This window comes from Pelodiscus sinensis, chromosome 6, assembly GCF_052426305.1.
Source record: "Pelodiscus sinensis isolate ZL-2025 chromosome 6, ASM5242630v1, whole genome shotgun sequence".
NCBI lineage: Eukaryota > Metazoa > Chordata > Testudines > Trionychidae > Pelodiscus > Pelodiscus sinensis.
Window position 1 is genome coordinate 35,208,789 of NC_143057.1, and position 27,711 is coordinate 35,236,499.

At 40.1% G+C, this 27,711-nt stretch overlaps 1 protein-coding gene and 1 long non-coding RNA gene across 3 annotated transcripts in view; one reads left to right on the forward strand and one right to left on the reverse strand.

Moving 5' to 3' along the window:
• Window positions 1–5,280: 5,280 nt before the first annotated feature.
• Window positions 5,281–27,711, forward strand: part of LOC142829842 (uncharacterized) — a 33,827-nt gene continuing 11,396 nt past the window's right edge. Inside the window, exons 1-4 of one of the 2 annotated variants that reach the window (XR_012904681.2) lie at window positions 5,281–5,720; window positions 10,656–11,102; window positions 16,690–16,725; window positions 20,756–20,844. This is a non-coding gene — a long non-coding RNA (uncharacterized LOC142829842). The remainder of the gene's footprint in view (window positions 5,721–10,655; window positions 11,103–16,689; window positions 16,726–20,755; window positions 20,845–27,711) is intronic. The other variant, XR_012904682.2, reaches the window with a different exon arrangement.
• Window positions 25,048–27,711, reverse strand: part of ALDH1A1 (aldehyde dehydrogenase 1 family member A1) — a 54,149-nt gene continuing 51,485 nt past the window's right edge. The window contains exon 13 of the mRNA XM_006137823.5: window positions 25,048–25,648. Coding sequence (XP_006137885.3) covers window positions 25,576–25,648 — 73 coding nt within the window. The 3' untranslated portion in view covers window positions 25,048–25,575. The remainder of the gene's footprint in view (window positions 25,649–27,711) is intronic.

Sequence of the window (27,711 nt, forward strand, 5' to 3'; positions counted from 1 at the left end):
CAGTAATTTGATGAAAGCAATTGCTGGCTCTGCCTTGCAGGGGAAGAAAGAGGCTCTGCCTGCTGCCATTCCCCTCTCTCCTCTCTTGGTTGGGAGCATGGCAGCATAAGTAAGTGTTTTGTCTGCAGGCTTCCCCCCCCCCCACACACACTCCCGTTGACTGGGTTTGTGGTGCCCCTTAAAACCTGGCACCCTAGGTGACTGCCTCGTTCACCTGTAGGGTTGTGCTACAATTGAGAGACTTCTTGCCTTTATTATGCTGGTGTAGAACCCTGCAATTCTCCCCTTCTCAGACCACATCTCTGGGCTATAGCATCATGTCCTATGCATCTCAGAACAGTGATAGAAAGTCATGGATTAATATCTGCTTTAAGTGTGGCACACACAAATGTCCCATATGAGAGATTTTTCTTTGCCCTGGGCATTAGGTTTTTAATGTATTCTTCATTGGGAGCAGCTAAGTCAGTTAATTTCACAGGCATCTGTGATTTAAGAAGTTCTGTTATTTTAATATTTCAGTAGTGCAATGAAGATGAATTTTCAAAAGTGATCAGTATTAGCCTAAATGCTCCTACAGAATTCAGTGGTTGATTTTTAGCCTAAAAAATCCATTTGTATGTCCCATGGGGTGATATTTTAATATGTTACAGAGGTTTGTGATAAATTACATTTATTATGCAGTTTTGAGTGCCTCATCTATACTCTGTCCATTAATCCATTTCTGCTTGGATTACTTATACTATTTTAAAAGTCCAAGCAGCTTCAAACAAGCTCTTAAAAAGCCAGAGAACTGTTTCTTTCCTTCTCCAAAGTATGAAATTTCTTCTCACAATTGTACTGGAGAGAGATGCAGGAAAGACAATATTCAATGATGGTTTAAAATGGAAATATCTCAAATCCCAGCAGATCTCAAACCAGAATATTCTATAGTTGATACAATCTTAGAAAAATTATTTTCAAATATTTTCCAAATAAAAATAAGAAATTCATGGAGACATATTGCCCATGAATCTGATAATGATGTCATGATTATATAATGATAAAGTGTATTTGTCCAAAAAAGCATAACAAAAGTGTCCATTGTTTCTCTCTTCAGAAAGGTTCCATCATCTTATCAGAAAGCAAAAACATTTCCATGTGACTTACATGACCATTCACACACTGCAAATACTGGAACCTAGTATAGAAAGTAAAAAATTTTCACACACCTCATAGACTGAAAGTTATTCACCACCGCTATTCTGTTAATCTGTATGGATTATCTAACTGCCTAGGAGGTACATCTGTGGCACTCATCCCTTACAGAAACCAGAATCAGTTTCTCACCAATTCTTTAACTACAAAAGGGGGCAAGGCTAGTAACAAATGCTCAAACAGCATTATTTTACACCACTGAAATAGGAAAGTATCAGAGGAGTAGCCGTGTTAGTCTGAATCTGCAAAAGCGACGAGGAGTCCTGTGGCACCTTATAGACTAACTGAAGTGTAGGAGCATAAGCTTTCGTGGGCAAAGACCCACTTCTTTGCCCACGAAAGCTTATGCTCCTACACTTCAGTTAGTCTATAAGGTGCCACAGGACTCCTCGTCGCTGAAATAGGAAAGAGTCTCAACACGATAAGTTAAATAATTCTTCTAGCCCAGGATGATCCTGGAATAATAAAACTTTATATTGCAACGTTATATTGCTCTTTCTCTCCTGCTATTGTTTGTTAGATTTGTTGATTGCATCTTGTCTTAAATTAGATTGTAAACTTTGAAGCACGGTGTGATGTTTTTAGAATCTGTATGATTAATGATTTCTTTGTAAGATTGTGAATTCCTTTTGTATCTTTACTAGGCTGAAAACTCCTTTTCGAATGTATGGGTAGTTACCTTCTCCATGGTTTCTTTGCTTCCACATTGGACTGAAATTCCAAGGTGTACTGATGGAGAGCTGACAACAGCCTATTATTAAGTACTATCAGCCCACCAGAACAGGTCTTACATCAGGACAGTGAAAAAGAGTACCTGCATCCTAGGAGAAATTAGCTGTCTCCATTTTCCCTCACCAGGGTGCTGGGGGCTTGGAGAGTGTAAATTCCTCATGCAGGACAAAGAGACTATGTCTATACAGCGGTGTTATTTTGGAAAAACATCAGTTATTCTGAAATAATGTAGTGCATGTCTACACAGCAAGACTGTTATTTCAAAACAAATTTGAGATAATGGGCTTCTTACTCCTGTTACCCTTAGTGTATGAAGAGTAAGGGAAGTACTCTAATTGGAGGAAGAGTGCTCTATTTCAAAATAACTGCTGTGTAGACTGCACCAAAAGTTGAAATAAGCTATTTTGACTTAATCTACGCTATTAGCGTAGCTCAAGTTGCATAGCTTATTTCGAATAGCGCTGCTGTATAGATATGCCCAGAGACATGGAACAAAGTAAGAGGCTGTACAAGGACACTTGGGGAAGACTTAGAGATCTACATAGGAAGTTTGGACAGGTGAACTAGAGGGATGAACGCTCCATGTTTCAAAACCAGAGCCATGAACTGTAAACAGAAAGAGCCTGCATGGCCTCAGACAACCCTGAGTCCAATCCAAAAAATTGTCTAGAAAGTTGAGGGGTTATTATTTTTGTATAGCTCTGCATATTTTTCTTGTTATTTAATAAAGAGTAATAGCGGTTTAGAATCTTTTGCAAAGTCTGTCAGTGTTAACTGCTACTTCTTTTCACATCCACATTGAACTATATTCCAGAAGGCTTCCATCTTCTGTAGGATTCTGGGAGTACATCTACACAGTGGTGTTACTTGGGGATAATGTCCATTATCCCGAAATAGTGTTGTGGCTGTCTTAACAGCATACCTGTTATTTCGAAATAGGCATCTTATTCTGGCTTCCTGTAAACCTTGTTGCACAATGAATAAAGAAAATGCCAGAATAGCCTATTTTGAAATTTGTCACTGTCTTCACCAAATTTTGAAATAAGCTACACAATTTGAGAGAGCCTATTTTGAGCTATGTGTGACTGCGTAGACGTACTCTGTGAGATACATACCTATGGGGTCAGCATTCGTTCTAGGGTGCTGTGGACTACATGGTCTGTGTTCTCAGAAAGGGGTACTAGACACACCAAGGCTATGTCTACATTGCAGAGTTTTTGTACAAAAACTTGTGGAGCGTCCATACCACAAGTGTGTTCTTGCACAAGAAAAAGTACAGTAAATCGTAAGAACACAGGGCTTTTGTGCAAGAGTTATTCCTCTTTATATGAGGAATAAGCCTTTTTGCACAAGAGCTCTTGCACAAAAAGGCATGGATGGATAGGTAACGGTGGTTTCTTGTGCAAGAAACCCCTATGGCTAAAATGGCCATCAGAGCTTTCTTGCACAAGAAAGTGTCCACATTGCCATGGACGCTCTTACACAAAAGCACATCTCTTGCACAAAAGCACATGGCAGTGTGGACGCGCTCTTGAGCAAGACCTTTTGCGCAAGAACTCTTGTGCAAAAAGTTCTTGTGCAAGAAGCCTGAAGCATAGACGTAGCCTAAAAATGTGTCTAGTTTCCCCAAAACAGAGACAATTCAGACTCTGGAGGCTTAAAACACATGTATCCAGAAAATGGATTCCCTCACCACCGTCTGGTGAGTAGCCAATTGATGGTACTCAATTGGGCCTATAACATAGGGACTTTGTCTTCTATGTGTTTATAGAACTCCAGGAATGGAATTCCAATTCTGGTTGGGGGCCTTACAGTGGTACTGTAATAATAAATAAATAAATAAAAACGAATACTAACGCTAATACTAATTAATAAAAAACAAACAACACATTTTGAAATTAATACTAGTGCCCAAATACTAAGCTGTCACTTATATTCTAATATTATGTCATCAAGTGTGGGTAAAATACATCATTGTGATAACTAAATCCACAAGATAAAACACTCAAGAGAAATGTATGTTGTGTAAAAGTTTAGCAGAAATCCTTATATTTTTTCCTTTTATATTTGCTGTTTAAAATCCACTCTGGCTCAGCGTGAAAATACATGTGCATTGATGTTTTTGCCAGCAGAGGTCACAGCATCCCAATACATTACAAAAATCACAACATAGAAGCTATAATTTTAAAAGGTAAAACTAGTGTTATTTATTTGAAACCTGATTATTTAGAAATAAATTTTTGTTCAAGACATTGTATTTTTACAAGATTTTTTGTTTTTAGTGGTATTATAAATGAGAACAAATAGTTAATTTAACAGAAATAACGGGTTTGTTGATAGTGGTCAATGTAATACCAACAACATCACTAATACTGTTGTTTTGTGGAACCAAGGAGGTCATGTGACAAAACTAATCACTAGAACTGGGAAATTCTACAGAAATTTCCCTCTAACATTTGTTTGAATTTTCAATGGAATAATCTCAAATGTGTTCCATCAGGGAATAAGTTTACTGGCCTCAGTGTTTCATAAATTCATAGAAATCAGACAGGACCATTAGATCATCTAATCTGGACTGTGTAACACCAGACATAGACTTTTATCTATATTGATCCCAATAATGTGTAATGTTATAGAAATAGCAAACCTGAAGCAAATATTGTCAAATATTTACAGAAAGCAAACTTTCAAACTCATAAATATGAATCTTTGCACTGAAAACTTGATTCTAAGAGTTACAGTCATGCAGTCAGGAAAGAGGAATAATAGGCCACTTCACCAATGTCCAAACTAACCCATCAGTTCAGCCTGAATTTTATTTTTTGCCTGATCAGTACTCATCTCCAACAAGCTACAGACATTCCCAGAAACTATTCAGAAATAGCTTATGTAACACATAGAATCATAGAATCATAGAATCATAGAATAATAGGACTGGAAGGGACCTCGAGAGGTCATCGAGTCCAGCCCCCCGCCCTCAAGGCAGGATCAAGCTCCGTCTACACCATCCCTTGCAGATGTCTATCTAACCTGTTCTTAAATATCTCCAGAGAGGGAGATTCCACCACCTCCCTTGGCAATTTATTCCAATATTTGACCACCCTGACAGTTAGGAATTTTTTCCTAATGTCCAATCTAAACCTCCCCTGCTGCACTTTAAGCCCATTACTCCTTGTCCTGTCCTCAGAAACCAAGAGGAACAAATTTTCTCCTTCCTCCTTGTGACACCCTTTTAGATATTTGAAAACCGCTATCATGTCCCCCCTTTAAATAAACTAAGCTGCTCTCAGAAAATTCATAACCTAGAAAAAGATTAAATTTATGTCATAGGCTTGTCTTTATGACTTATGCACCAAATTCTACAAAGAACACAGTAGTGTTCTAGTTCCAGTTAACTGGAACTAGATAAGAACACCAATCATAGAGACTGATTAAAGTAAAGGCTGAAACATCTATTAGGTATGACGTAACAAAGCTAGGTGAAGAATAGTCAGGTGGTTCCTCCCCAAACAAACTACCCAGCAAGACAAGTCCAGTCTAGTTTCCAAACAAACCACCACCAAGGCAGAGAAATCCTATAGAGGAGATAGCTACTAGCCCCGTCCTATAAAATCTATCCAGGAATCAGAACTCCTTCTGTATGTAACACTGTGTGCCATGAACATTGTGCCTCTTGCAACCTGACACCAGAAGAAGGGCATGGGCAAAATGTAAATATGGCTTTAAAAGTCTGTTTAATCTTTGGCACCAAACACTCCATCCTCATAATTGTACATGACACCACTTCTAAACAGGTAAGAGAGTTCAGATGCTTTCTCTGGGTGCATTTCCATAGTTTAATATGTCTGGATTTCTTTTAAATTTAACCTTCATTTTTAATTTCCCAAGTTTATAATACTTGTTTAGGGATTATTACAACATCTCTGTAATTCCCCCCTCCTGTTTACAGAGATGTATGTCAACTTTAACTTCTATTTCATGTAGGTTTTCTCTGGGGCTAGAGAAAGAGAAACTCTTATAAATCTTAAGGTTTTGAACTTTTGGATGAAGGTGGTTGATAAATGTGAAGAATTATTATAGGTTGGGAGAGGTGAACCTCGTGGTTTAGTGACACATCTGCATGATCGACGAGGAGTCCTGTGGCACCTTATAGACTAACTGAAGTGTAGGAGCATAAGCTTTCGTGGGCAAAGACCCACTTCGTCAGATGCATGTAGTGGAAATTTCCAGAGGCAGGAATAAATATGCAGGCCAGGATCAGGCTGGAGATGACCAGGTGGATCCAATCAAGGAGGATGAGGCCCACTTCTAGCAGCTGATCTGGAGGTGTGAATTCCAAGAGAGCAGGAGCTGCTTTTGTAGTTAGCAAGCCATTCACAGTCTTTGTTTAATCCAGAGTTGATTGTGTCAAACTTAAAGATGAACTGTAGCTCAGCAGTTTCTCTTTGAAGTCTGGTCCTGAAGTTTTTTTGCTGCAGGATGGCTACTTTTAGATCTGCAATTGTGTGTCCAGGAAAATTGAAGTGTTCCCCTACAGGTTTTTGTATGTTGCCATTCCTAATATCAGATTTGTGTCCATTGATTCTACAAAACTGGATAGATCAGTAGTGAGTGTGCCAATACCAGAGATGATGGGACGTCCAGGGTGTCCAGGTTTGTGGATCTTGGGAAGCAGATAGAACAATCCTGGTCGGGGGTCAGAAGGTGTTTCTGTGTGGACTTGTTCCCGAATAGCTGTGGGGAGGCTTTTAAGGAGACAGTGTAGTTTCTTTTGGTATTCCGAGGTGGGATCAGAGGAGAGAAGTTTGTAAAATGTGGTGTTCGAGAGTTGTCTGGTTGCCTCCTGGTTATAGTCGGCCTTATTCATAATGAGTATGTGTGCATGTGTAAAAAGATCAGCATTGGCCTTCTTTTGTGCCCTTTTACACAATCTATTAATGTAGAATTCTTTTCTACTGCACCTTCTACCTTTTGGAACAGCCTTTGTGTACCTTTCTGCCTTATCAATTCCCCCATTGAATTTGAAATCTTATCTGAAAACAAATCTTCTTTTCCAGTAGGGAGTGTTGATTTCTTTCAACCACTCCTGTTTATTATTTTTTTTACTAGAATTGGCCCTGTGTCTCTTACCCATGTGACCATTCCATTGACTTCAGCCAGTTACTTGTGTGCATAAGGTGAGCAGGATTTGGCTCCAGCTCAGTGTGTTTCATTCTGAAAAGGTGCATGTGTGCACTCTCTCTGTCTCTCTTTTTCATGGGGTGATGGCCTTTTTGCATTGGTATTTCAGAGCAGCAAGAGATTTCACAACTGCTGCAGTGAGTAAAATTTAAACAGCTATTTTCTGTTTAATCATGTAATGGATTATTTATACAATGAAAATTTTATTTTTAAATATTTAACTTGTTTCTGGATTCTCTCAACTCTTGTGTTCTTTGTTCTTTGTATGCATTGCCCTGGTTGGATGCCATTATTAAAAGCCTCACCCTCAAAATATTTTATTCTACACATCAGTCAAAAAGAAAAGCTTGTTTTAAAGACAAAGTTGCTTTGTTTAAAAAAAAAAAAAAGAAAAGAAATAATCCGAATTGTGTTGGTTCAATTTCAACATATTCCAAAGCCTTCCTTATGAAATATGCTTCTTAAAATGGAAAACAGAAACATTCCAAAGTCAATGAAATAACAGAACTTTTCTGTTTCTTTAAAGGGAAATTATGTCTTACTAATCTATTAGGGTATGTCTACACTACCCTCCTAGTTCGAACTAGGAGGGTAATGTAGGCATACCGCACTTGCAAATGAAGCCCGGGATTTGAATTTCCCAGGCTTCATTTGCATAAGCGGGGAGCCGCCATTTTTAAATCCCCGCTGCTTTCGAACCCCATGTAGCGCGGCTACACGGGGCTCGAACTAGGTAGTTCGGACTAGGTTCCTATTCCGAACTACCGGTACACCTCGTGGAGTACTACCGGTACACCTGGGAGTACTCTTGCAAACCCCAGTTTGAGAAATGCTGATCAGTGATTACCTGTCATGGAAGACATAAGAAATTCAAGAAGACTGGAAAAGGGCAAAACCAGTTCCAGTCTATAAAAAGGGAAATAAGAAAAACACACGGACTTACAAACAAGTCAGCTTACCGTCTGTACACAGAACGATAATGGAATAAATAATTAAGTAACTATTTACAAACATCAAGAACAGGGGTGGCCAACCCATTTCAGGCAAACAGCCAAGATATCAGTGGATCCAGTGTGAAGAGCCGGGGCAAAAAAAAGGACGGCCCTTTTAAGAAAATGCATTTGGAGGCTTTTTGGCCACATCAGGCTCCTGTGGCTGACACCATCTTTAATACTCCATCTTTAATGGCCGCACCAGACGGCTCCCCTGCTCCGGAAAGCACAGGGAGCCAGGAGGAGAGGGCCATTTTCAGGGGGCACGGGGACAACTTTATGAGCCTTGGGGCATGGGGAGGGGGGCTTCACAAGCCGCACCCCAGGGTTGGGGTAAGAGCCGCATGCAGCTCGCAAGCCGCGGGTTGGCCACGGCTGATCTAGAAGATAATAAGGTGATTAGCAACAACATGGATTTCTCAAGAACAAATCATGTCAAACCAACCTAATAGCTTGTTGCCCTGTCAAAGAAAGTTATGTAGATGGGGGGGAAAGTAGTAGATGTAGCAAATCTTGACTTTAGTAAGGTTTTTGATACTGTGTCATAAACAAACTAGGGAAATACAACCTAAATGGAACTATTATCAAGTGGGTGCATAACAGGTTGGAAAACCATTCTGAGAGAGTAGTTATCAATAGTTCACAGTTATGCCGGAAGGGCATAATGAGAGGGGTCCCATAGGGATCAGTTCTGGGTCTGGTTGTGTTTGAGATCTTCATGAATGATTTAAGTAATGGCATAAAGAGTACATTTATAAAGTTTGTGAATGATGCCAATCTGAGAGGAGTTGCAAGTACTTTGGAGGATAGGATTATCATTCAAAATGACCTGGACAAACTGGAGAAATGGTCTTCAGTGAATCAGATGCAGTTCAATAAGGACAAATGCAAATACTCTACATAGGAAGGAACAGTCATTTGCATGCATACAAAATGTGAAATGATTATCTAGGAAGGAGTACTATGGAAACGGATCTTGGGAGTCATAGTGGACCACAAACTAAACTTGCAAAAAAAAAAAGCATACATAATTCTGGGAAGTATTAGCAGGCATATTAAAAGTAAGACACGAGAAACATTTCTTCTGCTTTACTCCATGCTGATTGGGCCTCAACTGGAGTATTGTGCCCACTTCTTGGTATTATATCTTTCAGGGAAAATATGGATGAATTGGAAAAAGTCCAAAGAAGAACAAAAATGATTAAAGGTTTAGAAAATATGACCTTTGAGGGAAGATTGAAAATAACTGGGTTTGGTTAGTCTGGAAGGGAGTGTCTAGACTACAGGGTTTTGTCGACAAAAGTGGACTTTTGTCGACATAACTATACCTGCGTCCACACTACCGCTGAGTTCTGTCGACATAACGTCGACAGAACTCAGCAGTTTTGTCGACGCTGGTAAACCTTATTTTACGAGGCATAATGCCTTCTGTCGACAGAGTTTCTGTCGACAGAAGGTGTTATTGCATGTAAACTGTCCTTTGCGTACACACTACCATGTCGACAAAGCAGCTTCCTTTGTCAACAGAACTGAATGTAGTCTAGACGCTCTTTGTCGACAGAAGTTTTGTCGACAGTATCTGTCGACAAAACTTCTGTCGACAGAAGCCTGTAGTCTAGACGTACCCGAAAATAGAAGACCTAGAAGAGACATGATTACAGTTTTTAAGTACATAAAAGGTTGTACAAGGAGAGGGAAAAATTCTTCTTTTTAACCTCTGAGGATAAGACAAGAAGCAATAGGTTTAAAGTGCAGCAACGGAAGTTTAGGCTGGACATTAGGAACAACTCCTTAACTGTAATGGTGGTTAACCACTGGAATAAATTGTTTTGGGAGATTATAGAATCTTCCTCATTGGAGATTTTTAAGAATAGTCACAGAGAAATAGCTGTGTTACTAAGAATAGGTTAGAAAACGCCTGTCAGGAGTGGTTCAAATAATACTTAGTCTCGCTATGAGTATAGTAGACTGGATTATATGACCTCTCAAGGTCCCTTCCAGTCCTATGATTCCAAACACCTCCTTTCCCCTCCCCCCCCCAAAAAAATGATCAGGATAAATTACATAACTGTGTCCATAACATACCATATTAGACAGGAAATTGGAGTATTTATATATAAATCCTGATGAGTACATGTGTAACAGGGGCTAGCAAAGCCCCCTTGATCTTGCCTTTGCTTCAAAAATCACTCTGAGACTGGCTTAGCAGTCACCAGGGGAGTTTATTTACATAGTGCAAATCCACCACCTCTCACCTGATATCACTAGGGATTTTCGACCTTAGGGGCTTCTCTTTCTTGCCAGAGGGAAGAGCTACCTCTCTCCTTCCACTCTATGGCTTCTTCCCCCTTTGCTTCCTTCCTCTGAGCCTGTACATTAACCCCAAACTAATCAGACTGACAGCCATTCTACCTCTGTCACTCGGGTTCCTCTAGTCAGCTTTAATTCAGCGTCCTTAATTGGAGCTGGAGTGACAGAACACTGGCTCAGCAGTTCCTGGTGAGCACTCTGTCACAACATGCGTCACTGCTGATCCGTATTTATTCTACATTTCAGGTATATGCCCCCTTCCCCTTTACAAGACGGTACAACAAATGCAACAACAGAAAAGAAACAACTAAAGAAGGGAATATCTTTTAAAAAAATGTCTCGACCCATTTCTAGAGCTCCAGGTACTGACAGAACTATCTCTAGCAACGAAGGAGCCACCTGGAGCCACAAAAGAGGCCTGAGTGGCCCATGATTCCAGACTTGATATTTAACAAGGCACGGGGAAGCGACAGATACAAACATTGCATAAAAAAGGGTTCTGCTTGTTCAGTGCAGGTGAATGCATCATCCACACAAAAGACAGCAACATCTTGCATGTATTGAGACAAGAGCATATGATCAGACATGATCTGTCTTAGATCAATGCATAGACTTTTTTGTTGATGCTGGTAACTAAGACACGTCTGAAGTGGATCAGAGCGATTCAGCACAAGATGAGAGCACCCACTGCTGGTGAAGCACACCCCTTAAGAGATACTTATTGATTATAGAGCTTAGATCCATTAATCTCCGCTTAATGATAATATTGCTTAACAATAATGGTTCCACATAATCTCAGTTGATTGTTTGCATTGTTGATAGTATCTGTTAAGGTGTAAATAGAGAACTAATGAAGATCATTCTTTTTGTAAACAAATCCTGACATGATCGGATAGTCACTTGGATACATTGTGTTTTCTAGCTCTTTTGCAGTTTCTGTAATCAAAAGCAGCCATGGTGTCACCCAACCATAATTAGTCAGATGATTCCAAGTCATTTTTGTGCAATCACAGTTAATGTTTTGAACATCTCTTGGTTGCTCCTTTGAATAATACCTATAATGTATTTTCCACAACCACATTACAATGGAATATTACAGCATATACACTACTTGGGACAGCCCCTGGGCCATGGGAATCAAGCTGATCAGAGAGGAGGGCTGAGGCGGCAGAAAGTGACTTCCATTTCCTCTATACAATGGGGACCATAAGGCAGGATAGCACAATTTAAAAAATAGGCCGTGTTGGCTGAGAAGAGTGTTTGTTCTATGTGGCCGGGGAGTGTTCTTATGCAGCATCTCCCCCCATCAAGGTCCTTTGGAGTGCTGACAAGTTTAAGCAGTGCTCCCCTTGCCAATAAGAGTCCTGAGGGCAGCTGGTTGCACTTACCCTCATTCCTGGTACATCTGTCTCAGGGCACATGGGACCTTGCAGATGCAGGGAGACATAGCTTGCTCTTATCTGCACCAATGTTACCGAATCTGTTGCTCAGACTTTCCTATTCTTTACGGTGTACACGAGATCAGAAAAACATGAACATACGTATGATTAGGGTGGCCTTAGCAAGACCCATTGGGTGGTCAGTAATTTTAAATATTAAATCTTTTATTTAAGTGTCAGAATATAGATTTAAGATGTTAACTTTAAGCATCTCCTTTTTTTAAAATCATGAGTACTGTGTTAATTTGTAGTTCACAGACAAAATCACTCATCTGTTTCTCACTAAAACACCTGCCAAAAGAGAAATGATAGAGTAAGGAGAATATATAGCAATTAGCCTATTAGAACTGAACAAGTAATTTGCTCTTTGAATTTAAAACCTCTTTTTTCATGAGGCCTGTCTGCAAACAAATCATGATTTCTTTTAATTTATTCATCATTCAGATTTATTCATTAAAAGATTTTTGTTCTGTGGATTAACTAGGCAGTCCATGTTTAGTACCTAATACTATAAAGTTGGGCTCTATTGGTTAGTAATCATTGGTTGCATAAGAAAATTAGCATTATTTCTGTTCCCTGATTTGATGACCAGGAGGGCTCAAGGGAAGGCAAAAATTCGGGGAAAGGTAGCATATAAATAGGATTAAGAATTTCTTTCTGTGCCATTCAGGCCTTCCCTGAGACATCGTTCTTAGAAAAATTAGACTAGCATAAGGAATTGGCCAGCACTCTAGTACACACCCTTTCAGAAATGTGAAGCCAAAATTGTACTGTTTTGTGCTGCATGGAGAACTGCACAGCAGCAGCTCATGACATTTGCCCCCTCTCTCAGTGTGGAGAAATATATGCATAGCTCTTTGCTCCCACTATGAATTCCATGAACTAGTTTTAGAGAAAACAAAAATAAATGTATTAATTATAATTAATAATTACCAAATAATTACCAAATTACCAATAATTACCAAAGACAATTTTAAGTGATTATAAAGGTTAACAAACAGATCCAAGCAGATTACCCAGCAAATAAAACCAACATTCAATATCAATTTAGATACAAAAGGAACTGGTTAAAAGCAGTTATTTCTCACCCTAAACTTTGTTTTAAGCAGATCGTTTTCAAGAAACTCAGCAAACCGCTTGCTTGCAGCTTAAACTCCAGGTATTCCTTTCACAGTCAGACATCTTTTCCAGCATGGGCCCAGTCTTCCCCCTCCCCCAGGCTTTATCTTTGTTTCCTGGATGTTCTCAGCAGGCATCCTGGGTGGGGATTCAGTGAAGAATGACCCTTGAGTATCTCACTTCTCTACCTTAAACACAGCAGGAACTCTTGTTGCCCATTGTGGTTGCCCCCACTACCTGACCCGCCATCAGTGGAAAAGTACCGGTGTTCCATCAGGGAGTCTAGTACCAGGTGACTTAGTCACATGTTCCTGCAGTGTCAAAGCAGCAACAAAGTCAGAGGTGGTTTGCAGAATCCCAGGAAACCTTGTGAGGAAAGTGGGAGATTAGCATCTTCAAAGACCTGTTGTTCCTCCTAATGGTCCACTGACTTGTCCCCAGTTAGCTAATCAAACTGATTGCATTTCTTTTCGATGAGCATTCCCTAGGTGCAAACGCTTTTGTATTGACTATGTAGTCAATATTTGTAACTTTAGATAAAAGAGATACATGCATAGAAATAGGATAATTATATTCAGTAAATCATAATCTCTCCAATGCTATCTTACATACCTTATCTTGCACAAAATTTATCATAATTACACTATAAACATATTAACAGTATTTCTATGAAGAATCATAGAATTATGGAACTGAAAGGGATCACCAGAGGTCATCTAGTCCTGCCCCTTACACTCATGGCAGGACTAAGTATTATCTAGAGCAGTGGTGGGCAGCCTGCGGCCTCAGGGCTGCGTGCCGCCTATTGGGTTTCTACATGTGGCCCATGAGACATTTTGTTTATTGCCCACGTACAGAGGTGCTGATTTTTGTCCACTTAGGTTTTTTTTCTTACCAGTATTACAAAAGTGACACATGAAGTAAAATGCATTGACTGTCTGAGCTGTGCACTCTGCTTCCAATCAATCAGCACACCCTGCAAATTCTAGGTACTCGGCCATAGTTAGCAAAACTACCTTGTCCTTGGAGACTGTCTTGGTTATGACAATCTTGCATCCCACTGAGATGAAGGGCCAATCTTACAGCACACTCATGTGGTCCACTCACTAACCTAGGTTTCCTTTCACCAATCTAGACCATTTCTGACAAATGTTTTTCTAATCTGCTCTTAAAAATCTCCAGGGAGGTGTAGTGTCACCTATACAGTGGCACAAATTCTGGTATTAATGTGGAGTAATTCCATTGATTTCAATGAGATAATACCCCTCATGCTTAAGGGTTTAAGGTAGTCTCTTACTATTCATCATATTTTGCATGGCAGGTTATCCCACATCTGCCTTCTGTGGAGTTCTTAAATCTTCCTCTGAAGCATCTGTATTGGCTACTCTGAGACAGGATACTTAATTACGGGGCCCATCATTCTGTTTCAGTCTGGTACTTCACGATAGTCCCTTTGTATTCATGATTGTCCCTTTGGACAATCTAGTGTAGTCTGACCTCCTGCACATTGCAGATCACAGAACCTCCCCTAGCCTCTGAGTGAATTATTGAAGTCCTAAGATTATGATTTAAAGACTTCAAATTACAGAGAATCTACCATTTGTACTAGTATAAACCAGAAAGTGAACCATGCCTCAGGCTCCAGTAAAAAATCTTCCAGATCACTGCCAATCTGACCAGTGGAAAAATTCCTTCCTGAACCTATGTATGGCAATTAGTAGACCTTGAGTATGTGAGCAAGAACCACCGGCCAGACACCTGGGAAAGAATTCTCTGTAGTAACTCAGCCCTCTCTATCGAATGCTCCATCATCCACCATTGAAGATGGTCACAGATCAGCTCCATGCCATTGTAGGCAGTTTCATCATACCATCCACCCTATAAAGTCTTGAACCTAGTCGGTTGTTTTTTCCCTACTGCTCCTCTTAGAAGGCTGTTCCTGGCCTTCATTTTTCTGATAGTTGAAAACCTCTGTCTAATTTCAGCCTGTATTTGGAGATGGACAGTTTATATTCTTTTTTTTATCTCCTAAACGTAATGGAGACACTCTATTTTATGCTGGTGCAAATTAGAAGAATTTGGCTCAAAGCTTTGTTTATTCACTCCCATCCATCAATGTCCCATCTATCTATGCAATTTGTCCTTTGGACTGGCTCATATGTCTGATTTCCACCAGTGTCGATTCAAAGTATTTGTTGATTTTGTTTCCCTTCATGTCTGATGTGAACAACGCTGAAGATGAAAATTTTAGCTTAAAGTCTCTGTTCTCTATATGAAACTGTTGAATCTCTTTGTGAGATTTTGCATACCTTGAAAGTACCCGTCTAGAAAAAGTGATGTATTTTCTGTCCATTCCAACTCTGAGGTCACATGAGAACTCTGGAGTAGTGTCAGGAATGCCAAAAATCATGACTATTTTGGATAATGGATAGTTATTAATAATTTTACCTCTTGATGTTAAATGACTGTGGTATTATTAACTCAGATATTAAATTGCGCATTTATCTTTGCAAAAAGAAAAAAAAAATCAATGCATGGACTTAAACCATAAGTACAAGTGAGGGAAGGTCATGAGCTCAATTAATTTTCATGCCCATTCATCTAAACTAGAAATCCAATCAAGCAGGTATTTAAGCTATGTTGTCTAGTGCAACTTAGAGTTCAGAGAAGGAAGCTCCCAAACCCATTTTGTGTCAGAAGTAGTCTTTGTTTAATCCTCATTTCCCTCACTTGCCCCGTAGGAATCGGGGGTGGAGGGGTGGGGTGGTGGTGGTGGTGTTTATTACTTGATAAGATTTCTTTATGAATCAATAGAGGCAAATTATGAAAAACAAATAAAATCCTTATCAAATGAGTTGTTTTCACTACTCCACTTTTCCTGACTGAAAATAAAGGAAAAACAATCCAATTATTTCTCCTATTCAACTGTTTCTAAAAGCTTTCAGTGAGAGCTGATTTGGATATTTTCAATGGAAATGAAGTTTATGCAAAGTCAAAATTTTCTTCAGGAAAATTTCATAATTCAGTTAAATATTAATCTGTGTCTGTTTGACAGGATGCAATGCCTCATGGGAATTGCAGTTTGAGGGACTCATTTCCCCATTCTCTTCTGTAAGCAGTAACCCTAGGCAGACTACATCTTCCATGATTCCCTCCAGTCACTTCAGAAATTCCATGGTGCTTCATTGAAGTCACAGGGCCAATGTGTATTGTAGGAGATGCAATCCTAGTCATCGAGCCCTCAAATTAGAACCAAGCCAGAACAAAATGTTTTAATCTAGAAATGCCTACATTTTGATTGAAAATGATAAAATGAAAAATGAAAAAAAATCTTAATCCAGAACTTTCTGTTCAATGAAAATTTTCAGGACTGTATTTCAAGGTGAATCTCACTTTGAGATTACAATACATTTCAGAATATCAACATTTTCTTCAGGATAGAAATTCTGATTTTTGAGCAGCTCTACTACAGGTTTTGAGCAGCTCTATTATTTACTTTTACACATTTTACAGGGGCCTGAGTGCAGGATGATCTCCAGATAATGAGGGATATCCTAGCACATGAACAGAACTCAGGGTTATTTTTGAACAAATCTTTGATCTTGATATTTTTCTATTTTGGACTGGAATATTTCATAACTTTCAACTGAACTGAATTTTTATATTAGAGTCAAAATTTTTGGAATGGACCTAAAGCAATTATATTTGCATTGTTTTTACAGCTGTGTTGATCCAAGGATATAAGAGCGACAAGATGGGTGAGTCCTTCATGTCTTCTATTGGACCATATTCTGTTGGTGAAAGAGACAAGCTATCAAGCTAATCAGACTTCTTCTTCAGGTGTCCTTGGTCAAGTCATTTAATCTCTATGTGGTCGTGCTATTTCCCCACAACCTCATTTTTGCCTCTCTCATCCATTTTTACACTCTAAACTCTTCAGGTCACAGAAAGTCTCTTACTACTTCTTTGGAAAGTCCTTGGTTGAAGCCTCGGGTTCTAAAAATAAATGAGAGACAGATATTGGTTTCTCCAGTAGATCTTAATCTTGCAATGACCTGTGAAGATAGGTTCCCCTCTCCCATACTGAACCTCATTTATTTCACTGGATCTCTGGACAAGTTCAGGCTAAACCTGCCTGGATCTCACACAACAGGACTGCAACATAACAGGTCTTAATACAAATTTAGATTTCCAGCATTAATGACTAATAATGATTTATTATTAATTGTATAGCTTCTCAGAGCATTGCACAGCTTTATGGACACATACAACACCAGTTAGGTCCTTGCCCCAGAGAACTTTCAAGCTGTTAGTTTGATTTTGCAAAGAGACCTACATGTATAGACCCCCATTCCACACAGGGGCTTGCTGAAGCCAATAGGACTGTGAATGGGAGCTGGGTGTGAATGTGCAGATCTTTTTGCATGACCGAGCAAACATGGAGAAAAGGAAAGAAGAAGAAATGGGAAGGGATTCAGCATTAGCTCCCATTCCCCCACCTTCTCTGGGAATTTTATTTTGACTTGTTTGGTCTTTTGTTGTATTTTCTGTAACCTTTTATGGCCACCGCAAGGAATAATTGGAGCAAGGGACTTTGAAAGAGAGCTGCATATTAACAAATTCAATGGCCTGATCCCCAGCCTGCTAGGTCCATATGCCTTGCTAGACTGTAGGTTTTAGCCAATACCCTGCAGCCTTTACTTAGGGCCATCTGAGGGGCAGCTAATGAGTCACTTTAGCAGTAGGCCCCTCTCCCTCTTAAATGGGGCAGTCACTCTGTGACAAGCTGGAAGAGACAGATGCAGCAAACAGTGGCCAGTTTACACATCTGTGTTAGAGCTGCAGTTGTATCTCTCTCTGCCAGTTCTAACACAAGCACTGCAGGGGGAATTTACACATCACCTTGCATGTTCTTTTGGTTAATGCATGAGCATGCTTCAGTCTTTGAAAAGAAATGCTGTAATGTTGGATTTTTTTCAGGGGAGTTGTGTCAGGCAGCAAGATAATTTCTTTTTGGCCTTTACCTCGCTAAGCCAATTGTGGGGACTGAGTTACTTTCCTGGAAATGGAAATCTCTGAAAGAGAGGACAACTTGCATGCTGGTTGTGACACCTTTGCTCCAAAAATACAAGCTGAATGAGAACATACTCAAACTCCACAGCATGAATATACTTTGGGAGAAGCCATCTTGCAAGGCCCTGACATCTGATATCATTTGGTAGGGACCAACCACAAATCATATCAAGGCAATGCTGCACTGAAATAAGTTCTTATAAGTTAGGCAGTTATCAAGGAAGATCCTGTTATTGTGTGGTGTATAGTAACTCCCTTCACTTTTCCATGCTCCTGCTGAATGTTTTTTTCTGCATCTAGGATAAGGGGATGGTGGTGCCCAGTTTCAATTATTTGTTCTAAAAATAGACAATGCTTATTTAAAAAATCACTAGATCATTCTGCATGGCTGGATCTCTTTGTTAATCAGGGTGCACCAAGCATTCAGTCATAACTGTCAAGTAGTGTGCTATAATAATAGTCTATATTGAGCAAAGGCTGGTGCAGTGTGAGGAACATAAATTCTAATATTTACTCTTCTAGAGTAATATCACAATGAAGACTGTTTGCCTGATCTGTCTGCAAGTAATGTCTGTTTCTGATGAAACATGAAAGAGAGCCCTCAGCATATTCAAGCACATTTCTGATAGTCTCACCTAAGTCGTCTTCACACTAACAATCCAAAGGGTTTGTCCCCCCTAGCTTGCTTGTTTCCAAAGCCTTGTATTTGGAAATTTTTGCTACTTTATCTGTGTGTTTCCTCAGAACTCCTGTTGTATTTTAGCTAACATATCCCATAAATCTCCCTGTTTGCTGATGTCTGGTAGTAAAGTGCCAAAGCAGCTACATGGTATCTTTAGTTTTCTAGGACTGTTTCATTAGCTGTAATATCAACATTCAACCCATCTTATTCCCAGATCTGTTTATTGGACCTGTATGCCTGTTCAGTATTTCATATACCAAGTGATGTCTTTCCTACAAGACTATGTAACACTTTGACTGAATCAGTTTATGTTGAGTTTCTAGCTCTTTCATTTTTTGTTTCCAGAGCAATTTATTCATCAAGGCAATGTTTCTTTCTCTGCCTGCCAAAGGGTATAACTTAGCCTCTGAGAACTTTCTTTAGAGCCTCCCACAAAGCTCCCAAGAAACTATCATTCCCAATTTTCAGAGGGCCTGCTTTCACTCCAACAGTAATTTCAAAGTGAGCTTTTCCTTAAAAGGAATTATTTAAATGTCATATTTTAGTAAAAGGGTATTAGGCTGCCTTCAAGCCAAGACTGGAGCATGCCTTGAATGAAAAGGGAGGTGAGGGGGGACACTGCAACAGTCATGCAGATGTTAAATAGATGAAATTTTCAGGAGGAACCTTTCCCAGAATGGCCACTGGCTTCTGCTGTGAAGCATATTTAGTGGCTTCATCTTTTCTAGCATTAAATTTAAGCTCCTCATCCTTCCCTGGAAAGCCCTCTATAATCTCACCCTGATCCTTAGCTCTATTCTCATTTCCTGATCTTGCTTCTTACATTCCTGCAATATCTCTCACCCTCTTTTTCTTCCACATGGCTTTTGTGTAACTCTACACACCTGGATCAGTGTTCTCTTCCCCCACCTCCTTTCTGACTGCCATGTTCTTCTGCTTTAAAGCTCTCCATAAGCCCTGCTTCTTCAGGGAATTATTATTATTATTTAGCCACACCAGTAACCTCTGAAGCTTCACTGTCTTGAGATTTTTTTTTAATATATCTATCTTGACTTATCTCTTAGGATCTGAACCATCTTAGGAGCTAGATAATCAGGGAACACTAAGAGCTACATTTATTTGGTCCTAATTGGCCTGCCTCTCTTGCCATGCCATCCCACCACAGCTGCCGAGCTAGATCCATCTCATTATAAAAAAGAGGGGGCAAGGTGCCTTGTGGGAAGGCTACAGTGACTCTGAAATTTGTTTGTCTCTTAAGTCTGAAATTGTTTAACTTAAGGATGCCCCAGGCATGCTTCAAAAGACAACTGAGGGAATGCTTCTTATACTGAAAGAGGGGCTGAAAAGGTAGTTGGCTAGGTTCCTGTTTGTGTGATTACTTGAGTGTTTCTACAGTTGTGTTGTATTATTGTTGGTGTGACATGGCACTGCCATGCTCAGTCTCCTTTAGCAGTGTTTCTTGTCTAAACATTAGCAAATAAAAATATTCCTTTAAAATATCCTTTGTCTGAAGGCTTCACATCCACCCCACCCTGGATCTCTGGTGATTCTATTGTGAGTCTTACAGCTTCCCAGTGGCAGGTAGCTGTGCTACCTCCCTTAGCTACAGGGAATTGCTACAGGTGTTGACTCCACTTCTGTGGTTTCTCCTCTCCAAACACAGCCTGTTCCACTTACCCCTCCCTTTTCTGTCCTCCGAGAGAGGTCTTTATTGCCTTCCAGGTAGCCCTTCCTCTTTTAATTAGCTCAGCTAGGCAGCCATTTCTGCCACAAAGGGGTATGCCTGGTCTACTGTCAGGGACTAGCTGTTGTGAAATAGTTGAATGAGTGCCTTTTTATTATTTAAAACTAACATATAAAATAATTTGTCAGGCAGCCCAGGGACAAACAATTTTCAGCCTTGAAATCAGGCAGTGAGATCACCTCTTGTGAACCTTACTCTAAAATGGTGGACACAATTTCACAAACATGCTAATTAACAGTTGCCAGTGAAAGGGCCTGATCAGCTATTGCCTTTCTCTTGTTGTCTTCAGAGGAGTTGCACTGGTGAAAGAAACCCAGGACTAACACAGTAGTGAGTGAGGTGCAGAAAGAAAGGTCTCTGATTGCTCCTGCAATACTTGTAAGTATAGCCCTTCATTTATGCATGCAAAAGCAAAGTAAGAACAAGTCACTAAACCCACTGAAGGTGCCAAAGGTTGTACTTTTGGATGGCTGGAGTTTATAACATCAAGGCATATTTACGGAGACCCTTTGAAAATGTCATTGAAAATATATGTAACCCCCAAAAGCCCCCAGTCCACATCTTCCAAGGTCCCAAGGACAGCCTTAGACCTGTTGTAACCACTGAAGTTCTGCTGCATGGTGGCAAGGGACAGGATACCAGGAGTCAACTCAGGGGATGTGTCCCCTATGTACTTATGAAGTGAATCCTCAATCAGGATTTCTAGGGTGACTATAGTTAGGAGCTCTTTAGAGGCAGGGTGGGCTGTGGTTACAGGATCTATTGCTCTGCACATCCTTCAGTTTAAACCTCTCTTCCTGCAGTGTGGGTACAAGGGCTATGAAAGTTGTAATGATGCTCATAAAATGGTTCCGCTTCTGCTCTGTACTCTGGAGAGAACCCCTTCAATACTTACCTGAGTTATTCAAGCTGCATGTTGGGGCCAGACATGGTCCTTTCTGACTAAGACCCTCCAGATATTATGAAACTCTCCTGAGTTGAGTGTTTTTGTCAGACAATGAGATCTGATTAACCTGCTTATGTTACCTGGGTTACAGTACCTTGGTTTGCCTCATTCAGACTTATCTCAAATACTTTGGACAAATACAAATATGTTTAGTCTTTTAGCCTTATTTAATTGCTAAAAGGTGTATCGCTTTACATTGTCAGTCCTTGAGAACAACTTCAGCATGGCATCAGATTAACCCAATGTTAGACATGGCATTGCTGGAAAATATTGTACGTTCCTTCCTGGCTGAATGGCACAGTTTGCCTTTACAAACACACACATACTCACCTGACCCAAGCTGTTTGTAAAGAAAGGAGCTGGAATCCAGTGTAAGATACAAGGTAGCTGTGTGTCAAATTTTCAAATGAGTTAGTCATTGAAAGAGGGAAAGTGACATCACTCTCCATCTACAAAATTGGAACATGTTTAGGTTTCTTTTGTGCTAGAAACTGCTAAACTACAGTTAAACCAGAGTCAAAGTACTGCATAGAACTACAACATTTTAACAATCTGAAGGCCAGGAGAAATTCATGCATGAATCCGTAGGCAGAATTCAGTCCCCGTCCCCTGCTCCAACTCCTGATGGTTCCCTCTTTTTATGCCTACTTTTCTTTTCTTCTTCTTAATGTGAAATTTCCGAAAGGTGGTCACTGATGGTTTACTTCCACGCCAATGAAACTTCTCCCACTGACTTTAGCAGGATCTAGTCATGGACTGTGGATCTGACTTATTCTTCTACTTCTAGACTACACTTTGCCTTTTGAATCTTGCCGAGTCTTGAATTTTTTTTAGTATCCATGGTTCCATTAAGGCTATTTTTCTACATTTTTCATCTTTAAATGCTTTACTACATTTCTTTCTTTCTTTCTTTCTTTCTTTCTTTCTTTCTTTCTTTCTTTCTTTCTTTCTTTCTTTCTTTCTTTCTTTCTTTCTTTCTTTCTTTCTTTCTTTCTTTCATCCATCCATCCATCCATCCATCCATCCATCCACAGTTGTCGCCTTGCATTTCTGCCACTTCTTTGTTCCCCTTCTTTACTTTTTCTCTCTGCTCAATTTCTCCTGCTACCTCTGTCTTCTGGTGATGGGAGTTAGACTATGGATCTTACTTATTCTCTAAATGTGGGTGATTGTTCCAGAGTGTGAGTGAGTTGATTTGGGGGTATCACCTTTCAAAAAAGGATAATATAGAATCCTGTGTAGAGATGGGTCTGGATACCAAGACTGGATCCTGATCTTACTGCCTCCCAAATCCAGGGGAGTTTATTTGTATCTGAAGAGGGGGCCAAATATAAAGCTCTGATCTGGGTTTTGGTTCGGGCCTATTAATAGCTAACACATTTATCACAGGATAGTGTCTTATGGTACACTGAAATGTAAGTTAATAGAAGTCAAGTTAGGAGACTCTGGAGTCTATAATCTAAGGTTTGAATGCCTATACTCATTAGTAAATCCAGGATAGGAATTGGTGATACTTGGTCCCAACCTAGTGCTCCAAAATTTACACTGTATTATGCAGTCCCATCCAACCACCCATATGTCAGATGTCCTAGTGCCCTCGCACATTATGGCTTCTCTAACCCTGTATTTGAGGTGCAGTATGGGAAAACTTGACAGTTCCCCAAACTTCAGAGCTGAGGGACAAAGAAAGTTGGCTTTGGGGAACTTTTGGTGGACTCCCAGAACAAGAGTCCATTGGAGCTGAGTTTACACTGCAAAGGAATAGAGCTTGAACCCTGGGTCTAGGCTTGACTCAAGCTTGTACCATTCACCTCAGTGGATTCCCAGTGCCCTAAGCCCTATCTTAGCCCTGATCTACACTAAGGAGTTATTTCGAAATAACTTCCCTTATTTTGAAATAACAAGTGGAACATCCACACTACCAAGCCTGTTATTTCAAAATAAGGGGCTGGTTATTTCAGAATTGCCCCTGCTTTCCACAAGGAATAATGCTTATTTTGAAACAGTTATTTCAAAATAGCGGTAGTGTGGATGCTCCACGGCTACTATTTTGAAATAACTACTCCGCAGAGTCATTTAAAGTAATTACTCCCCAGTGCTTCCTGAGTCTCCAAGTCGAGGTAGCACATCCATATTAACAGAGCCTGCCTTGGACTAATTTCAAGGCTTCCTTGTAGAGTGGATGTGCTATTCCAAAATAGTCATTTTGGGAGTTATTATTTTGAAATAATTTCCTAGTGTAGACATGCCCTTAATGTACTTCGTATGTAGACAGAAGAGGAGTTACACCTGAGTCTGAGTTCAGACCCTGGCACTACAGTGTAGATATACCCATAATAAGCAAAACCCTCTGCCATTTTGTACTGTGCAACAGCTCTGTATTGTTCATATTTTCTGTTGACTAATTACTAATGTACCATCTCCTGGCTATTGGGCAGAGTGTATTTGTATGGCTGTTAAGGGAAAGGGAGATCCGGTACAACTGTCCTGGGTCTTGATTTCTGCAGGGTCTAAGCACCTCAGTGCTGTTGCAACATTCTCTATGACTCACAGTGAAACCCCAGAAGTAGATAGTGACTGCTGGTGTTGTTGTAGGCAGCCTGCAATGGGAAGGTGAGGGCAGAGGTTCTGTATGAAAATATCAAGAGACTGTGCCTCCACAAGAGAGTACAAGGAGTCCTACTGGGGTAGGTAAAAATAGGGAAGCGAGAGGCTGAGAGAAGGAAATGAAGATGGTTCGAGGGAAGAGGTAGGGGAAAATAATGGAGAGATGAGGTTAAAGATAACAGTTGAAGAAAAACATTGAGGTGTGTGTGTGTGTGTGTGTGTGTGTGTGTACACAAAGTGGAAAGGAGAAAGAGGACTGAGAGAGAGATTGCAGGTGTACAATCCTACTTCTACATCTTGTCTGTCTTAGGATTTACACCATATTCATCCAGGCAGTCCTTAGTTGGGGCAGTTAGCCCCTCTCACGCTTCCAACACTCTATCTTTAACATGGCATGTCAATTAGACCTAGTGTGAATGTCATCTCAAGTTGCAATTTTCACCTCTAGCTCTAAGTACAGACATAATCTGAGTGCTACATTTGGGTCATCCTGGTCTCTGCATCCCTACGTATTTGTTACAGTTATCATAGAATCATAGAATACTAGAACAGGAAGGACCTTGAGAGGTCATCAAGTTCAGTCCCCTGCCTTCCTGGCAGGACCAAGTGCCATTTAGATCATCCCTGATAGATGTCTATCTAACCTGCTCTTAAATATCTCCAGTGATGGAGATTCCACAACCTCTCTTGGCAATTAATTCCAGTGTTTTACCACCATGACAGTTAGGAAGTTTTTCCTAATGTCCAATCAAAACCTCCCTTGCTACAGTTTAAGCCCATTGTGTCTAGTCCTATCATCCAGAGGTCAAGGAGGATCATTTTTCTCCCCCCTCCTTGTAAGTTTTAGGTTTTCTTCCATAAATAACATTATCAAAGAATTAGGCAGTCTAGCTTTCCTAGAACCAGCTTAGTATATTTTAATGAGTTAAGCATATTTAATTGAGAGTTTATTCTGCAGTACACAAAGTGTATTATACAGTGTCCAGTGAAAATGAATGTCATTTAAAATGTCAGGAAAAGAAACAATATTAGATTTGAAGGTAGATTTTTAATAAGGTTTCCATCCAGATTTATGTGTGTGGCACACAACATGACGACAAATTCAACTCTTTAAGAAATGTACCCAGAACAAATCCATGATTTTTCCAAAGAGACAGAGAAGAAAATCTATTGGATAGTAGTAATTCTGTAAGTGCTGTTGCAAAGGTCATGATGGAAAATGTAAAGCCAGCTTGCCATCTAACACTTAGAATAGTACAATAAATCAAACTGCATAAGCCATAGTATTGGAAAAAGAGTACATTTTGATAGCACTACAGATATCTCCCATTGGCAAAAATAGTACTTTTTCAATAAAAAATGCAAAATTTGTTAGCTATGTTCCAGGCATTAAAATTTTCCTTTCTGAGTTAATTACATTTAAAGTTTCTACATTATTCTCAATTAATGTAAGCAAGTTCCTTGTTTACAAGTTGATGAATAATTTGGGATGGAAAATTTTTCACAACACAATTAACCTTTGCAGATTTGAAGAAGCTCAGTTTGAAGAAGCAACACTATGAGTTCTTCTGTGGAATTTTGATTGTGACAGTCTTAACTTCTGTATATTCATGAATCCCATATTCTCCCCTAGACAAATGAGAAACAAAAATAGCACTCACTGCAATGCTGATCATATTAGTGATGTCGCAGAATGGATTTGCTATACTACCATGCAATTGGCCATGTTTTCTTGGCCTCTTTGGAAGTTTACAGTATAAATAGGGTGCTGCTGGATGCTATTTTGAAGACAAAAGCAATTGCTTCCCAGAAAATATGTCTCAAACAACTTCCATTTTGGTATGGAAAAATATTACTGAAGTGATTTAGCACATCTTTAAATTAGGAGCTTGCAGAGTTCCCTTTCAGGGCTTTCCTGAATTTCTTTAAGATTCTTATTTTTGAGTGAATGAAATAGCTAGCTAACCCATTATGGGAACTTTTAGTTAGTGAAGAAATTGTATACAACATTGTGTTTAAATATTGTTCACAGTGGCAGATGTAGGGCAGGGCAAGCGGGGGGGCTGCCCCGGGCCCTGCGCTACAATAGGCTCTGCACTGAGCCCAAACGGCCGCTTGAGCTGCTTGCTCCCGCGCAGTGGCCCAGCTGAGCGACGCAGAACTCAGCCGAGTGCCACGGTGGGAGGCAAAGGGGGACGGGGCGGTGCTGTACACAGCCAGGGGGTGGGAGGTGAAGGGCGTGACAGAGGCTCCAGGTCCCACCCCCTGGCTGTGCACATCACCGCTCTGCCCCCTTTCGCCTCCCACTGTGGCACTCGGTTAAGTTCTGTGCTGCTTAGCCGGGATGCCGTGTGGGGCCCAAACGGCTGTTTGGGCTCCGTGAGTGAGAGGCAGGAGGGGGAGGATTAAGGAGAAGAGAAAGAGAGAGTGAGGCAGGAAGGGGAGGAAACTTAAATACAAATGAACATTTTTAATGATTAATTCAGAATTTTGTTTAATAATGACTTACAATAGAATTAAAATAAAAATTATCCAACTAAATTAAGTTTTTATCAAATTTACCCAATTCACATTTAATATGAAAATAGCCTTCAATTTGCGCATTTGACGCCTTTTTTCTATTTTTTCTCCAAAGGGGGGCCCCGTGAAATTGTGCTGCTCCGGGCCCCGCAAAACTCTCATCCACCCCTGTAGTTCAGGCTTTAACATAAAGCAGAAGTCAGGAAACAAAGTTAAATTGGACTGACTCTTAACCTATCATTTTGGTCTGTGTGCCTTAACTTCAAGTTTCCTAGATGTTTTGCATTTGATGCTAATTATTTTCATAGCATATTAATCTAGTCCTTGCTACAATGCGCGCTCTCTCTCTCTCTCTTTCTCATCCTAAAGACAGGGAAAATACTTAGGCTGTGTCTACATTGGCACCCTTTTCCATAAAAGGGATGCTAATGAGACACTTCGGAATTGCAAATGCCGCAGGGGATTTAAATATCCCCCGCGGCATTTGCATGAACATGGCTGCCACTTTTTTCCAGATCGGGGTTTTGCCGGAGAAAAGTGCCAGTCTAGACGGGATCTTGCGGAAAATAAACCCTTTTCCGCAAGATCCCTTATTCCTACTTGAAAGTCTAAAAGGGCTTATTTTCCGCAAGATCCTGTCTAGACTGGCGCTTTTCTCCGGCAAAGCCCTGAACCGGAAAAAAGCGGCAGCCATGTTCATGCAAATGCCGCGGGGGATATTTAAATCCCCCGCGGCATTTGCAATTTCAAAGTGCCAATGTAGATACAGCCTTATTGTTTTGATTTTCCCTTCAGTTAACATATTAATGCAGATGGAACATTGTTGCTGTGATATATTGGCATTTTTTAGAAACTTGCAAATGCCTGTTCTCAATATATGTTCCAAAAATCCAAAGGCACAATGTTATTTAGTGCAATAGGCTCACATGATGTCAGATGTTTCATTGTATTATTCATTATGCAACTCATTACATTTGCTAATATTACAAGCAGGGATGAGCAAAGTGCTCAGAAAAAAAACAAGAGATCAAAATGGAATATGAACCAAAGCTTAGAGATTAAAAAGAGTTGGGTTCTCTTTTCATTTGGGTATACTTCTGCTCATTGTGGTCTGCGTCAAAAGGAGAGGCAGAATGATTGAAGGACTGTGAAGGGCTATTTCTATGGCTACT